Raw genomic sequence first — 17770 nt, forward strand, 5'->3', positions numbered from 1 at the left:
TTTATCTCGAAATTCTGAGAAAAACGTCAGAATTGTGAGATAAAAAGTCACTATAACCTTTTTTTATTCAGTGTCGGAAACGGGCTTCCATAGTTATCGGCTTTCAAATAAATAAATAAATACATAAATATATATATATATATATATATTTTTTTTTTTATATATATATTTGAAAGCCGATAACTATGGAAGCCCGTTTCTGACACTGAATAAAAAAAGGTTATAGTGACTTTTTGTGTGTGGTTGATGCACCCATATGTACATTTTGGTCGATACGAATATATTCGTATCGACCAAAATTTACATATGGGTGCATCAACCACACCTTTAGAGGTGGAGGAAAAACACATGACCGCACTGCATTCATTCAGTGTAAATGGATGAGTGAGTTGAATTATCCTCACCAGTGCAATCTGGACATATCCTCCGGTGGCATACACGTCTGCTTCATGCTCTCCGTAGAGCAAGAACTTAACTATAGAGCCAACAAAGACGGGGTTTGTTTTCACTGACTTCACCTAAAGATGTGAAAGACAATATCTGAGATGACTAGAATTACAACCTATTATTCATAATTTAATAAATGACCTAAATCATATACACATTTTCACGTTCTTGACACAACTAAAGACACTAATTACACATTTATACAGTCTGTATGAATCTTCACAACACCTGGGAAATACTGTGGAACCACCACACTTACAGAACGTTCAGCTTTATTTTGTTTACAATAATTGTCTTTCATTAATTCATATTCAGTTACTATACAAAAGTAATCAGTTATTTACTACGACTCACTGTCGTAAACTGGTGTTGTCTATGACTGAGTGTGAAAATATGAAAACTTCTCGATCTTACACATTGTCCTTTCTTGTAAGTCTTGCCGTCCCACTTAATGGTGTGGAACTGAGCCCAGGGTGACTGAAGCCGTTTGGTGGCAACATCTGTACGTGTCATCGAACCCAGAAATCCCTGAAACATCACCTGCAAACATGACAAAAAATAAAATCAGTTGTTTCCATCTTTATGTTTAACCAGAATAGCGTGATATAATAATGAAGTGAGTGAATAAAATTAAATTTTGTTATAACTATGGAAGCTTCAAAACTTTGGTGCTTGTATTTATTGGCAACACAGTTACAAAATTGATTGCTGTGGACTGTTAGCCAGTGACAGGCTTGTGTTTAGTATGATAATAATAACAATACTTCTATTAAGCCATTTTTTTTTTCTTAAATGTTTAGTATTTAACGCTTTCATCTGTCAAAAAATAAATGCAATGCCTTTGATGTGGGGGATTTTCCTCACCAAATATTTAGCACCAGATTTACTATCAGCTTGGTCATAATGGAAATGATTAGGGTTGGGTATCGTTTGAATTTTATCGATTCCGATTCTTATCGATTCCTAGTTTCGATTCCATTAAGATAAAAAAAAATCCAATATAAAAAAATTTAAATCAAACATTTAGATGTCCAACATTTATTCTGTGTCTCTTTAAAAAGTATTCTGTTGCAGCTGAATAACATGAGCAAAAATCAGCAGCCTACAGAGCACTTACAAGAGGAACATTTGCCTAAGCTTTTAACAAAAATACCACAGCAAAAACAACTAGATTAATATAAAATTTTAAATAAACTCCAAATATTAAAGTGTTAAAGACAAGTAAACAGTCAGTAATAAAATAAGAACAAACAAATCAATTAGCAATAGTGTAAATAAATACAACTGAACCAAATTTCAGGTACAGAAACTGTAATTAAAAGTTTAAAAACACTGCATAGTTTTCTTTTCATAAATATATAGATTAAAGTTACTAAATATATTCAGTCAAGATCAGTGAATGATTTTCTTTTTTCTGTCTCTTTAACACCGAATGCACACAGATCTAAAAATACTGTACACGTGCGTTTTATTTCTCATCTGTTTATGTTCACTTAAGACAAAAACGGCTGTGTTTATGATGATATACTGACATAGTTATCTGCATGCTGGTCGATAAATATGAAAAAAGTCAGTTCTGGCCCGGAACAATCTTTTCTGTAGTGGAAATAAACGGAACGGTTGGAGAACGGACACAAACCGGGAACCCGCACCGAGACCGCTGTTCTGTTCTCTGTGCTCGCGCTCGTGTGCGCTGCACGCAAACAAGGTGCAAGTTCTTTCCGTTCCTACACTTAAATTGTTTTAAATCACGTTAAAATGCGAACGCAGGAATCGATAACAGATTCGAAATGCACGCGTCTTATCGAATACCCGTTCTTGGAAATTTGGAACCGGTTCTAAAATGGAACCGGTTTTCAATACCCAACCCTAGAAATTATCTGGTTGCATCTGTGTTCTTTAATGTGCGCATTGTCAGTAAATCACACGCAGAATTTTCGGTGCTTTTATGGAATTGTGCTCTAACGCTAATTTGTCCTGTTTAGTAAATCTGGCCCTTAATATTTATACATGCAAAAGCACGCATTATGCACTTACAATGCACTGATCCTGCAGTTACACCTGCGTTTGCATACCTGGCCTTGCACATACCTGCTTATCGAAGCGCTCATGACATTCTTTTAGCCAGTTGGTAAACTCCCTCTCAATCTTCACTCGCAGCTCCTGGATAAAACAGCACAGCCTGAACTGGGCCTTCAATCATGTGCGTGTAAACAGTGTTAAACACGTGTCTTTCAGAGTTCAGGCGTGTGTTTCTGTACCTGGCCATTGTGCACTCTGGTAAAAATGGTGTTGTTGTCACGAAGTTGAAGCTCCAGGTCCATGAAGGTAAGTTTGTTGGTACTGACTTGGAATTGGTCGTTGGCGAAGAGAACTCCTGAAATCCTGTTATAACACTCCAATGGCACTGCACCTGTTTTCTTAGGCCTAGCACACCACTCGAACCTAACACACACGAACACACATTACCATCCAGCTTTGGCAAAAGTGAAAACAAACATTTTCAAATCATTGTGTGATCATGGTGTCATTTGTTTCTTTCAAGCATTGTGATATCTCTGATTCTTTTTGTAATACTTGCCTTCAGCACTATTTTTTATATTTTGTTTCCTCTAAAAGCAGATTTTTTCTTTTACTGTCGTATCCCCAAAAGCCCCGACAATAAGTGCACAGCAAACACGGCAATCCAGAAATGTTTTAGCATTATCAGCATTTGTGACAATACTGATTTAATTACCATAAAAATTAATTCTGACTCATCCCTCCTTTTCTTAAAAAAAAAAAAAAAAAAAAAAATGTAATTACAGTGAGGCACTTACTATATAAGTGAACTAAGCCGTTGAACTAATCGCAGGTGTTTCATAAATGAGATGAGGACATGGCTGCACCCAGTGATGAAGCCAAAATCAGCACGTTCACTGCAAGTAGGTTTTGACCATTTCATTTAACTTAGTTTTATTTATCTGTTATATTAAAGAGACCTTTCTGAAGGATAGTGGTTTTCATTTTTGAGCACCTCCACTTAACTAAGACTTGAGTATCTGTAGATGATTAGGAGGCTGTTGTGTCGACCTTGCTTTATTGCAGTTTTGAGGTGTTTTATTTCGATTTTAGAAAATAAGCTTGTGATTGCTGTCCTCACAAATCACCTTTTGTTTTTCACTGGCATTTCTCTTAGTCGTTGAGTCAAAAAATCATGAAACACCCATGAGAAGGATTAAAGGTATTGAAGGAAATCTAAATGTAACCATCAGATAAAAAAAAAAAAAACAGGTTGAGAAGAAAAGATGCATATTAACCACAAAGGACTTAGAGAATTAAGAATGGGGAAGTTACTCTGAGACAGTGGTGTAGGGAATGAGCCGCCCATTCCAGAAGCACTCAAAGATCGGACGTTTGCCCCGAGCTTCAGAGTTCAAAATTACACAATCTTCATCTTCATCCTCTGAAGGACCTAAAACACAAACACACAGGCCTATAAAGAGAAAAAATCTAGCGATGCACACTATTTCAGCAGTCAAACTGGAATCAGCTATTATTAGAGCATCTTTCTCATGACTGCCATCAGCGTGGAATATACCTAATGCAAAGGGATCCACTGGGTATGTTTCTCTATCATAGAGGAACGGGTGATAACGGATCAATCCCTCCACTAAGGAATCTCTAGCGCCGGTGGCTTTGAACTCAAAAGTAGAAAAACTAGAGTTGATATACAGAGTCTGCATGTCATTATCCACCTCCCTCAGATTCATCACACGGGGCATTCGAGGAGAGCGCTCGAACAAACTGATCTGAGATATAAGAGAGAAAGAGCTTCAGAGAAAACAAGGGCTGAATGATCAATGCATTTAGTGGCACAAATACATACGCATCTGTACCTGAATGTCAATGTTGGAGACATGGTCATTTGTTCTCGTATTTTTCTGGTCGTTTCCATCAACTCCATGTATATAGTAATGGTAAGTATGCCTGAAATTATACAAACAGCATTAAATGGCACATGGCTTAAAGGACCAGTTCACCCAAAAATGAAAATAAACTCACCCTCAAGATATAAGATGTCGATGAGTTTGTTTCTTCATCAGATTTGGAGAAATGTAGCATTGTCTCAGCAATGTATCCTCTGCAGTGAATGGGTGCCGTCAGAATGAGAGTCCAAACAGCTGATAAAAACATCACAATAATCCACACCACTCCAGTACATCAAACATCTTGTGAGTTAAATGATGTGGGTTTGTAAGAAACAAATCCAACATTGGGTGTGGATCACTTGTGGATTATTGTGATGTTTTTATCAGCTGTTTGGACTCTCATTCTGACGGCACCCATTCACTGCAGAGGATACACTGCTGAGACAGTGACGCAGTGACGCTACAATTCTCCAAATCTGATGAAGAAACAAACTCATCTACATCTTGGATGTAGAGTTAAAAGAATTGGTTCATAAAAGACATTCGTTTGCAAATCAGACATCACAGGTCTAGCTGTGCTCATTGCTGTATAAAGCAAACAATAATTAAACTATTAAAATAAACTAAAACAACTAAAAATTTAGACTGAAGAACTGTTTTTTTTTTTGAAGAAGAAGAAGAACCAGGATTTCCGAAGTCTTGGAAAACCGAGCAATATGTTTGCTTTGTACACCATAAAAAGTCATGGAAATTAAGAAAATCTTATCCATTAATTTAGAACGTAGATACATTTTTCTAATTATGCCAAGCTCTAAAATGCTTTATTCAGTAGCAATTGTGACTAAAATAAATATTTTAAATGTCCTTATCCAGTAACACAACGTTAAAATGATTTATTTGGATAAATGCATAAATGAAATGTAAACTGTAAACCTAATATATGAAATGTAGTTTTAAACTTTTAATTAGAATTACTGTAATTAATTTTCTATTTACAGATCCTGCCAAAATATAAATGAAAACAAAACTAGGGTTGGTGAGCCTTAACATTTTCAGCAAGTACTCTCACGCAAAAACAAGAACAAAAATAAATAAATAATTTAAAAATGAATAAATAAAAATTGGCCTGATCTAAGCATGTATGTGCATTTGAGACGTACGTCAACTCTCTGGTCCACAGACTGAAATTTTGTTTTAGGAAGGTGACGTGTTCCTGTTGGACTCGAGTGATAACAACAGCAGTAAAACTCTCCTTTCCTTCTTCTTCAACCACAATGGACCGCAGAAACTGCTCCTCGCTTTCATTCACGTGCGAGTAATCGCCAGGCTGCAAGAAAACACACACGCATATACATTTAAAAATAATATCCATGGGCCAACAATGACATGAGATGAATTGAATTTCCCTCACCTTCCTGTTTCTAATGAAGCCAGAGTAGATTTCTTCCTTGTTCATCTCCTTGCGCTCAAAGTCATCTTTAGACATGATAAATTCATGAACATCCGGAGAGCCTGCAGGTTTACTGATCATCTGAAACACACATCGAATTAAAAGAACAGTTCAATCACAACAGGGTTTCTGCAGGTTTTATGAAGGTCAATTTTTAAAGACCTTTTTAAGACCGAGTAAAAGAAAATGTAAGGACCAAACTAGCAGAAAATGAGTTTTATTAGCAACTTACAACAGATCTCCATTACTTATTAAATTCATTTTACAAATAACTTTTACTGTACCTTTAGATCACACTGCAGAAATGGTGTTGTTTCAGTGAAAATGAAATGACTTTATGATTAAAACCAGAACAAATATCCGCTTCATAAAGGGCTTCTTCATTGATAAATGAAGAGTTCAGATGTAAAAGCCTCTATGTGCCATCTAAAATGAGCATTTTTAATATAATGGCAATGTATAATTGCATATCCTTTTCTATGCAATTAAAGTGAAATAACTAAACAAATATAGGAGCCTGATAAAAATGCTCATTTTAGAAGAAAATTTCAGACGGTATTTAGAGGCTCTTCAAATATTTTCTCTTGTTTTAAACACAAACTCACTTAACTTTGTTCACTTGTTAAGAAAACAAGACTTTATCTTCATCTTGTATTTCAAGTATCATGTATTTAAGACTGTTTAGATATTTGTATTGGAAAACAACACAGAAATACTTTGAAAGATATTCAGTTGTGTGCAGTGCACACAAGATTTTATGCCATAGCTTCATGTATTTAAGAATTTCTGTTCTGTTTGTACCAACGTGAGAATGAGTAAATGACTGTCCATGCAACCATTTACACGTTAAAACGTACAAATCTGATGACATGTCGTAGATTGTGTACAAAAGGATTTTCAGCAAAGTTTTGATCATGTTGATCATTTGGACAATTTAGACAATTTGTGTATCAAATACAACACAGTAGGATTTATAAGGTTAATTTGCCATTGCTCACACAATTTCTATGTATTTCTATGATGTTTTCCAATACAAATATCTAAACAGTCTTAAATCCAGATACATTTAGGCCTACTTGAAACCCATAAGCAAAGAAGAGTGACTTGATTAAGTGCTGGAAACAGTGGAGGATGGGCACAGAACGATGTTTAGATAACTACATAAGAATTCACATGTTCACGTTTTTTGAAAATATTTAACTTTCAGATCTCAGTTTAAGTTTTGCTTCAGTTTGTTTTCTATTCTATTAGTTTAAATGCTTTAGTTTGTTTTGATATTATATTATGTTAGGCCTATATTATAAACCTAATAAATAATTGACCTTGTTTTTTAATGGAGTCTCTTGCTCATCAAGGCTGTGTTTAATTAAAAAAAAAAAAAAAACAGAAAAAAACTGTGATGTTGTGAAATATTATTGCAATTTCTAATATTGGTTTCCTATTTTAATATCTGTACTTTAAAATATTGTTTATTCCTGTGAAGCAAAGCTGAATTTTCAGCATCTTTACTCCAGTCTTCAGTGTCACATGACCATTCAGAAATCATTCTAATATGCTGATTTATTATCAGTGAAACTGTTGTGCTGCTCAGCCTGCTTAATATTTTTGGGGGATTTGTGTCTTTTTAACAATTTAAGTCTTTATTATCAAGTTTATCCATTTAACACATCCTTGCTGAATAAAGTTTCTTTAACTTTCTTTAAACTTTTTAAAAAGTTTCTTTATCTCTATTTTGAATACACACGGTTCTTTTTAACTTTTTATTTATCAAAAAATATCATAGGTTCCAAAAATATTAAGCAGTACAACTGTTTCCAACATTGAATAAAAATCAGCATATTAGACTGATTTCTGAAGGATCATGTGACACTGAAGACTGCAGTAATGATGCTGAAAATTCAGCTTTGAGCACAGCAATAAATGACATTTTAAAGAATATTAAAATAGAAAACTTTTATATCACAATATTATATTGTGAAATAATATTCAGTATTTTTAATCAAATAGATACAGCCTTGATGAGCAAAAAACTTTAAAAAACTTTACTGATCCAAACTTTTGAACAGCAGTGTATCATACAGTAAAAAATGTTTTCTCAGGTAACCTAAAATGTACATCAATTAGTTACATCTAGGATCAAATCAAATACGAATAGCACATTGCAGTTAAAAGTTACACACTCTTTTGTGTGCACGCTGCACAGGGTATAAAGAATGTTTTTGCTCAGGTGCCCGAAATGTCTGCCCAATAGACAAAAGTTTTGCTCAGCAAGAAAACAAATTAGAGGGAACGCTGCCCATAAGGCTCTTCAAGAATACAAACAAAGACATTTTTAAAATTCTCTCATCATTTTTGTACATCTGTGCAATAAAATTTTCACGCACCAAAAATGCGAAAAGACATTGTAAAAGTAAATCCATATGAATCCAGTTAATCAATGCTCATCGAAGTAAGCGTTTACACTTTTTACTCACTAGTTGTCTCTGCATATTAAGCTGGGTTAGAAGAAAGCACTTCTGCTGTGATTAAAAGTAACACAAATGAATGCAATAGATGTGTTACAAGTGTGACATTTGTTAAATAAAAGTGAACAAACTGCATGCAAACATACTCTGACAGACTGGCCGATGTAAAACACAGCCTGTTTGCCTCCGACTCCAAAATACGAGATGTCACTGTTCAGACTGCGTGGAACTGGATCCGGCCGCACATAACCGGTTTCTTCACTACGTCAACAACAAAGAAGAGGAAAATAGCTGATGGTTTTATCAAGGCAAGATAGGCATCAGACAATCAGTACAGTTCAGCTATATATTATTCCACATTTTTGATCTAGTGCTGTCAAACGATTAAATCGCATCCAAAATGAAAGTTTTTGTTTGCGTAATATGTGTGTGTGTTCTGTGTATATTTATCATGCATATATAAATACACACACATGCAGTACAAATTTTTGAAGTGGCTAATTGCATTTCATAATAAAATAACCCAGGGAAGAAAAAGCACAGGTTTTCTGAAGAGCACACCTCTTCATGCCGTTTTCTCGTATGAACTTGGATAGACGGTAAACGGCCCAGTTGTTCAGCTGTTTAGATGTCATTCCACATCCATTATCCATCACCACAATAGCAGGTCCTCCCTGAGAATCATCAAACAGCTGCAAAACGCAGAGAGAGAACAACACAATAATGTGCAATAAGTGTCACAAAAACTACTGCTTGCCCATAACATGCACTGAATTAATTTGTTTTCGTTATTTTTCTCAAAGGACTATAAAATGTGTGATATTTTCATGCAATTGTCAATTGGCTAACATGATATAAGATACAAAATTATGCTTTTTAGCTTAAGTGTGCAATAAACATAAGGCATGGAGCATCTAACTTTTAAATGCCTCAGACCGTTTCGTTTGTATTAATCAATTAATTAACAGCCTTTATGTGCTATGTACACTACCATTCAAAAGTTTGAGATCAGTACTTTACTTTTTTTATAGAAACTATTACTTAAACTCAATAATAACGCATAAAATTGATCAATAGTTACAGTAAGTTTTCTATTTCAAATAAATGATATTCTTTTTATTCAAGAACAAAAATCCAAAAAAGATGCATCATGGTTTCCACAAAAACATTATGCAGCAAAAACTGTTGTTTTTTTGTTTGCTTTACATTTTACAATTTTTTGAGAAATGTTTCTTGAGCAGCGAATCAGCATATTAGAATGATTTCTGAAGGATCATGTGACACTGAAGACTGCAGTAAAGATGCTGAAAATTCAGCTTTGATCACAGCAATAAATTACATTTTAAAATATTTTACAATAGAAAAGTTATTTTAAAAGGGGTCATGAGATGCGATTTCAAGTTTTCCTTTCTCTTTGGAGTGTTACAAGCTGTTCGTGCATAGATAAGATCCCTGAAGTTGCAAAGACTAAAGTCTCAAACCTGAAGAGATATTCTTTATAAAAGTTAAGACTCGTCCACGCCCTCCTAAACCAGCTCATTCAAACACGTCCCCACATGTCTAAATCACGGTGTGGAGAGATCTGCAAAACACCACCCAAATGCATACGCAATGAAAGAGGGCAGGACTTTTATTCTCGCTGTAGTGTTGTTGCTGCCGCCGGCGTCATGTCCTGGAGACGCTGTGTTTCATTGTGAAAGTGAAAGTACTTTGTTCGGGCTTCCAAAAGAGGACACAACTAGAAATCAGTGGTTAAGTTATATTTACAACACTGTTCGAGTGTGATGAGCTTTGTAAAAATCGTTGCGTTTCAGAAAGGCGGAGCATAGAGGAGCAACAATAATGTACAGTATGTGGAAAATAATGTGTTTTTTTAACCTTAAACCGGATAAACACATTGCATTACACCAAATACACCAAATAATGTTCTTTTTAGCAACGTCATATGACCCCTTTAAATTGTAATATTTCACAGTATTATTTTTCAAGGTATTTTTGATCACACAATACTGGACATCTGCAGTCACACTGTCAATGCAAGTCTACCTTTAGAATGTAAAACAATGACACCGAGACAGTTCACAAGGGTTTGTAATGAAGACGAGGTTGAATTCTCACCAATCTGATTTCAATTCTCCTGATTCCTGTGTTTTTTGCTGTGGCTGACAGCGCGTTATCGATGAGCTCAGCGAAGGCATAGGCTGCAACACAACAGAGAGAGAAACAGCACTCAAACTGGCAGCGTGTTCAAGTACGGCAGCCTGGCGGAGGTGAGCGTGCAAACTTACGCAGCGCCTTCTGTCCTTCGCTGGCGTAGTATTCGTACATGCCACATTGCACCAGGGTGTGATAGTGCGGCAGAAACTCAATCCGCTCTTCAGTCGCCGCAGTCAGCTTCTGATCCGCAGACTCCAACAGGTGCAAGGTTTTCCCGTCGACCAGCTCCTCTGTAGCATCAAAACACACACAAATCCACATCAGTGCATCAATTAAATCCTTCTGAAGAGTGACAAGACTGAAAACTATTTTTACTCCTCATACTACCGTATGCAAAACTGTAAACAACAAAATGACAATAATGATTTAGAGTTACTTTTTTACAGTTTATAACTTCAAATACAATTTAAGTTTCGGTTTTAAAATCATTAAATAGATTTAAAAACTGTAAACAAAAAAATTGACATGTAAATAAATATTTACTATTTGCAGATTTGAAATATAAAATATGTAAAATATATTAAATATATAAAAATAGATTGAAAAACTGTAAACAAAATTAACTAAGTAAATTTAATATTTAATTTTTTATAGTAAAAGTAAAAAATTATTCACATTTACTGTATAAATAAATAAATAAGCGTATAAATAAACTTTATTTTTAAATTAAATGTAACAGTTTCGCTTTTGAAATCAAATGTATTTATATTTTATTTATATTTAAAAATAACAAAATGAACATACATGTACATTTTTAAAATATATTACTTTTTTTTTTTAAATAAAAAAATACAGAAACAAAAACAAAATGAATATAATACTAATTTTAAAAAACGTTCAGAGCTCCTACTGTAAAAAGAAAAAAGAAATAAATAAAAAATACATTGAGCGCTACTATTTTTACATTTTTCAAATGTAAAACTGTAGACAATGAAATACAGAACAGAACATAGATACATAAAGAAGTTTAAATATTTTACTTTTTTTTTTTACAGTTTTAAATCACAATAAAAACAACCAAAAAAATAAATAAAAACGACACAATGAAAACAGACAAATAAATAAAATGCCATATTTACTTTTTTTAAATAAAAGTTGAGCTCTTACTGTAAAGTTCTGCATCGATCTCTCCTCGGTCCGTCGTGCTGATAACAAAAGTCTCGTTTGTCGACAGTGAAAACTCCTAAAATTAAAATAAAGCCATGACACAGCTGGACTGATCTGTCAGCCAGGTTTAACACAGAGATGTTATTTTACCCTGGCAAACAGGGGCGGTGTTACCTGCAGAGATGCAAACAGGTAAAGGGGGTGGAGGTGAGAATATTGCTCGGATCGGAGGCATCTGCTCCACACAGAGCTTCTTTTAAAGATATTTGTTTTGCATGCTCATTTGTAGTTACTTTAAGGCATTTTTTTAAACATATTTTTTTTTATTTTATTTATTTTTCTATTCTTATATGTCCAAAACTGTAATGTAAATGTAAAGAAAACCCCATCTTGTTGCAACATTTTACAAAAATCAAGACTGAATATATTTGGTCAAAATCCCATGTTATAAAAGACCTCAAATACATAAAATATTACCCTTTTTAGACATGGTTTATGAAGTAAAGAGTAAAGAAAATACTATTTAAAAACCTGAAACCACTTTATTTACCCTTGTAAGACCCCTCCCTCATAAAACCACTTTCTCATTGAATCTAAGCAAATCTCACAGGTGACCTATTTTGATCTTTAAAAAAGTGTCACCGAAAGGCGAGGAGTCTGCATCTATGCACCGGTCTCGGAGCCCGCGGCCAGGTTTAGCGCGGAGATGTTATTATTTCACCCCGGTGTTACCTGTCTCAGAGCCCGCAGGAAGCCGCTGTAGTCCGCCTCCGTGATGTCGATGGTCCGCGGCGGCGCGGCGCTGCTCTCCGGTCTGCGGTCATACACACACACCGTCCTCCGCGGCTTCTCGCCCCGGTTTGTCTCCGCTCCGGTCTCGGTCTCGGTCTCGCTCATCTTCGCTTCGTCGCACATCACGGCCAAACCAGCGCCCTCTGACACATGATAATAAAAAAACAACAGCGAAACTCACCGCTGCGGCTCTGACATGTTTATCTTCAGGTTCAGATGTGTTGTCTGTTGTCCAGCGGTCTGATATTCGGTCTAATATTCAAGTGTAACGTGTTGATTTTATGAAGTGTGTAAATTTAAAGATTTCGCGCCAGGACTAAACACCCTAATTCCGTCTTTCTGCAGCATCCTTAGTTCTTCTGTGATGTTTGATGGCGGCTGGCACTCAATCTTACAGAACAAACCGCGCCCCCTGCTGGGATGGAGTGCGAAACGTTAAAAATTAATTACATTTAAAAAATACAATAATTAATTATATAAATACAGTTTTAATAATAATAATAATAATAATAAATACATATAAAATGTTATTTTACTATACATAAATTAACACAATTCTATATATATACACATGATAGAAAATGATTGTATTATACATAATTTGCAGTAATAGTAGTAGTAGTAGTAGTAGTAGTTTTATTTCCTAAAAATATTTTTATATAATTATAGAAGAAAAATAAATATATATAATTGTATTATATATAAATGAGCATAAATTTATTTAATATACAAATTTTTAAATATATAAATATACAATTATATAAGAAATACATAAATTAATAATATTAAAAATAATTTATTTGTAACGTTATTTTTATTATATATAAATAATTATTTTAGATAAAAACGATTAAAAATGTATAATAATAATAATTGTATTTTATTATATATAAACGAATATACTATTGTTTTATAGAATATATAATTATATACAGTACAAATAAGTTAATAACATTAATAATAATAATAATAGACTCTATATAAATTATTTTATTATTATTGTATTATATATATATATATATATATATATATATATATATATATGTATGTATGTCCATATGTATGAACATTTAGTTGTTCTTAAAAATATCCCATATTCTTCCAAATAATTAAAGACCGACATATTGTGAAGAAAAAGATCTTAAACAAATAGTACTAAATATTTCAGTGAATAGCCCACTGTAAAAACTTTATGTCTTTTAGTATTGTGATTTAATTCTTTTACCTTGATCTTCTGCAGCCAGACGCACTCTTTCTCTCAGGCCTTTGCAGTTTTTGGTCCAGATCTCATAACCAGTGACGGTTTTTTGGTGTGTCATTATTAAAGAAATCTATGGCAAGCTGGGACCATATCTCTGAGGAATATTCAGTGTTTCTATTCAATATATCAGCTTTCTGCGGCTTCTTTATGATAGAATCAGTCCCTCATATATCTGATCTTACAAGTTTTGTGCCTTTTTTATATCTCCCATCATACAGTGTGAGAGATCCAAGTCTGCCAATCCGGTCTCACTAGAAACGAACTCTTGCATTGTCTGTGGTCATTCTTCATCTGACCAGCACCTTTCTGTTTTACATTGTCTTGTGAAGATTTGTCTGTGACTGTGGGAAAGTAGGTGTTATCACTTTGTTTTGAGAATCTTCCCTGAGTTGACTTAAAGCGCTTCAACCTTGAGGGAGAGTGAGTGTGTGTGTGTGTGTGTGTGTGTGTGAGAGAGAGAGAGAGAGAGAGAGAGTGTGAGAGAGAGAGAGTGTGTGTGTGTGTGTGTGTGAGAGAGAGAGAGAGAGAGTGTGTGTGACCTCAACTTCCCATTTCTGACCACTGCCAAACAGTCCTTTACCTGAAACAGTCATGTGACCGGGTCAGTACTCCTCCCTCAAACATGAAAACTGTTCCTTTCAAACCAAAACTCAGCTGGAACCAATCTAACGCTGAACAATTCAAAGAAAACATGAGCAGCTCTGTTATACTAAAATGCTGGACGACCTTATGTCCACAGATTTCACTCCAGATACTAATGGAATAAACTCAGCAACATCCAATCTTAATTATATATTTCAAACTTTGGCCACTATATCTAACACTAAACGACCAAACAAACATAGAACAAACAAACAAAAATAAAAAGAATATGTGGTTTGATAATGAATGCAGTTGTCTCAGAAAAGACCTTCGACCACTTGCTAACAAAAAGCATAAAGAACCGGCCAATCAGACGCCACGGCTCGCCTACTCCAACTGCTTGAAAAATTATAAAAAGCTAATTTGCAACAAAAGAGATCAATATTATGAAGCTAAAATTGATGAAATCAATGAATCAATAGACCAAAACAATTTCTGGAATCTCTTTAAACAATTTGAAAGCCCCAAATCAAACACATTCCTCCAGTGCGGCACAGTCTGGACTCTTACTTTAAAACTCTTTACCAAACACTTGAACCAGACCTCAACCAGCCCCAAACAAAACAAAGAGAAAACTAGAAGATTTAAAGAAAACAATCAAAAATGACCAAAACCCATTGGACATGATTATAACAACATCAGAAATAACAGAGCACATTAAAAATCTCAAATTAAAGAAGGCATGTGGACAAGACAACATCAGTAATGAAATGCTCAAACTCAGCAGCCCTTACATCATTCAAGCTCTGGCAAAATTATTCAATCTGATCTTATCCTCTGGTGACTTCCCTGAGACCTGGTCTGAAGGACTGATCACTCCTAGATATAAAAAGGAGATAAATTCGATCCCAGTAATTACCGTGGTATTTGTGTGGGCAGTAACCTAGCAAAGCTTTTCTGCAATATAATAAACAACCGCATAGTGACATTCCTCACAAGACGCAGCATCCTAAATAAATCACAAATTGGCTTTTACCAAAACAACGTACATCCGATCACATCTATTCTCTCCATACTCTAATTAACACAAATCTAAAGGGCAAACAAAGAAAAATATTTACATGTTTTGTTGATTTAAAAAGCTTTCGACTCTATTTGGCATGATGGTTTACTATACAAATTATTACAAATTGGCATTGGGGAAAAACATTTGATGTTATACAATCCATGTATAAAACGGTAAATGTGCGGTCAAAATTGGCAGAGTCGTGGAGTGAGGCAGGGATGCAGTCTGAGCCCAACCCTGTTTAACATCTACATCAACGAGCTGCAGAAGCTCTGGACCGCTCCGGCAGCATCCCGGCCTCGCTCTGCACGACTCTGAAGTCAAATGCCTGCTGTATGCGGATGACCTGGTGCTGCTGTCCCCACAGCCGAGGGTCTCCAGCACAGCCTGGCCCTGCTGGAACAGTACTGTGAGCAGGCCCGGATTAACACAGTGTAGTGCCCTAGGGTGAGCACATTTGAAGTGCCCCCGTCCCTCCCTCCCTCCCTCCCTCCTCAAAATTCAGGAGCACCTTCTGATCAATAACAAAATTAGCTTTCCCATTAGAAGGTGATATTTGACTCCTTAAAGTGATTTACAGGGCATTTTCTTTTTTTTTTTTGTGCAATGCAATTTTTTTTTCTCTAATTTTATTAAAAGTATGTCATTATGTCAAATTCAAAAGTCCATATTTATAAGCTTTTCCAAAATGTCTAATAAAAAAAAAAATAGAATAAGAACAGGTAGAATAATAAGAATAAGTTACCAATCAAAATAAATCAATATTAACAAAATCAGTTTCCACTACAAAGGTGGCACAGAACACAAAAGTGGCATGAAGGTAAATTTACAGACATTTACAAAGGCTCAGAGGTGGGATGGATGTTTTAAATTCATAACAATGTTGTGAGATTAATGTTTTAAATATAAAATTTTGAATATAGAACTATTGTTTGATCGAAATGATTTAAGTAACTATGACACTTTAAAAAATAAAACTGCCAGCAGGTGGCAGCAAGTCACTGATTTTATCACTGAATCATTCATTTAACTGATTTGTTTGAACGGCTGATTCATTCAGGAACGAAGCAAGTGACTCCTGCGTCCCAATGTGCATACTATCCACCCTATCTGCCCTAAATAGTATTGAAAATGACTACTATCACATAGAATTTAGGATGGATAGTATGCACATTGGGACGCAGGCACTGTCTTTATGAATGGATAATTGAATCACTGACTCTAGATTCATTTAAAAACGCAGGTTCATTCATAAACGAAACAACGCTGTATTTGAATGGAGATGCGCAGCGGCTCAGCTGTGACTGTTTGAAACTATTTTCCTTTACGAAATAGAGCAAAATCGGAAATATTGTTAAATTCAAAGAAAACATGAGCAGCTCTGTTATACTAAAAATGCTGGACGACCTTATGTCCACAGATTTCACTCCAGATACTAATGGAATAAACTCAGCAACATCCAATCTTAATTATATATTTCAAACTTTGGCCACTATATCTAACACTAAACGACCAAACAAACATAGAACAAACAAACAAAAAATAAAAAAGAATATGTGGTTTGATAATGAATGCAGTTGTCTCAGAAAAGACCTTCGACGACTTGCTAACAAAAAGCATAAAGAACCGGCCAATCAGACGCTACGGCTCGCCTACTCCAACTGCTTGAAAAATTATAAAAAGCTAATTTGCAACAAAAGAGATCAATATTATGAAGCTAAAATTGATGAAATCAATGAATCAATAGACCAAAACAATTTCTGGAATCTCTTTAAACAATTTGAAAGCCCCAAATCAAACACATTCCTCCAGTGCGGCACAGTCTGGACTCTTACTTTAAAACTCTTTACCAAACACTTGAACCAGACCTCAACCAGCCCCAAACAAAAACAAAGAGAAAACTAGAAGATTTAAAGAAAACAATCAAAAATGACCAAAACCCATTGGACATGATTATAACAACATCAGAAATAACAGAGCGCATTAAAAATCTCAAATTAAAGAAGGCATGTGGACAAGACAACATCAGTAATGAAATGCTCAAACTCAGCAGCCCTTACATCATTCAAGCTCTGGCAAAATTATTCAATCTGATCTTATCCTCTGGTGACTTCCCTGAGACCTGGTCTGAAGGACTGATCACTCCTAGATATAAAAAAGGAGATAAATTCGATCCCAGTAATTACCGTGGTATTTGTGTGGGCAGTAACCTAGCAAAGCTTTTCTGCAATATAATAAACAACCGCATAGTGACATTCCTCACAAGACGCAGCATCCTAAATAAATCACAAATTGGCTTTTTACCAAAACAACGTACATCCGATCACATCTATTCTCTCCATACTCTAATTAACACAAATCTAAAGGGCAAACAAAGAAAAATATTTACATGTTTTGTTGATTTAAAAAAAGCTTTCGACTCTATTTGGCATGATGGTTTACTATACAAATGATTACAAATTGGCATTGGGG

The 17770-nt window shown here is 34.9% G+C and overlaps 1 protein-coding gene across 1 annotated transcript in view; it reads right to left on the bottom strand.

Annotated features, from left to right (window-relative positions):
* smchd1 (structural maintenance of chromosomes flexible hinge domain containing 1) overlaps positions 1-12755 on the bottom strand; it is a 55135-nt gene extending 42380 nt beyond the window's left edge. Inside the window, 15 exon segments of the mRNA XM_058781748.1 lie at positions 405-518; positions 862-987; positions 2539-2610; positions 2709-2892; positions 3784-3901; positions 4028-4238; positions 4326-4416; positions 5519-5685; positions 5770-5889; positions 8420-8534; positions 8835-8965; positions 10392-10474; positions 10562-10720; positions 11598-11673; positions 12330-12755. Coding sequence (XP_058637731.1) covers positions 405-518; positions 862-987; positions 2539-2610; positions 2709-2892; positions 3784-3901; positions 4028-4238; positions 4326-4416; positions 5519-5685; positions 5770-5889; positions 8420-8534; positions 8835-8965; positions 10392-10474; positions 10562-10720; positions 11598-11673; positions 12330-12512 — 1950 coding nt within the window. The 5' untranslated portion in view covers positions 12513-12755.
* Between the last annotated feature and the right edge of the window lie 5015 nt (positions 12756-17770).

This window comes from Onychostoma macrolepis, chromosome 07 (assembly GCF_012432095.1).
Source record: "Onychostoma macrolepis isolate SWU-2019 chromosome 07, ASM1243209v1, whole genome shotgun sequence".
Taxonomy (NCBI): Eukaryota; Metazoa; Chordata; class Actinopteri; order Cypriniformes; family Cyprinidae; genus Onychostoma; species Onychostoma macrolepis.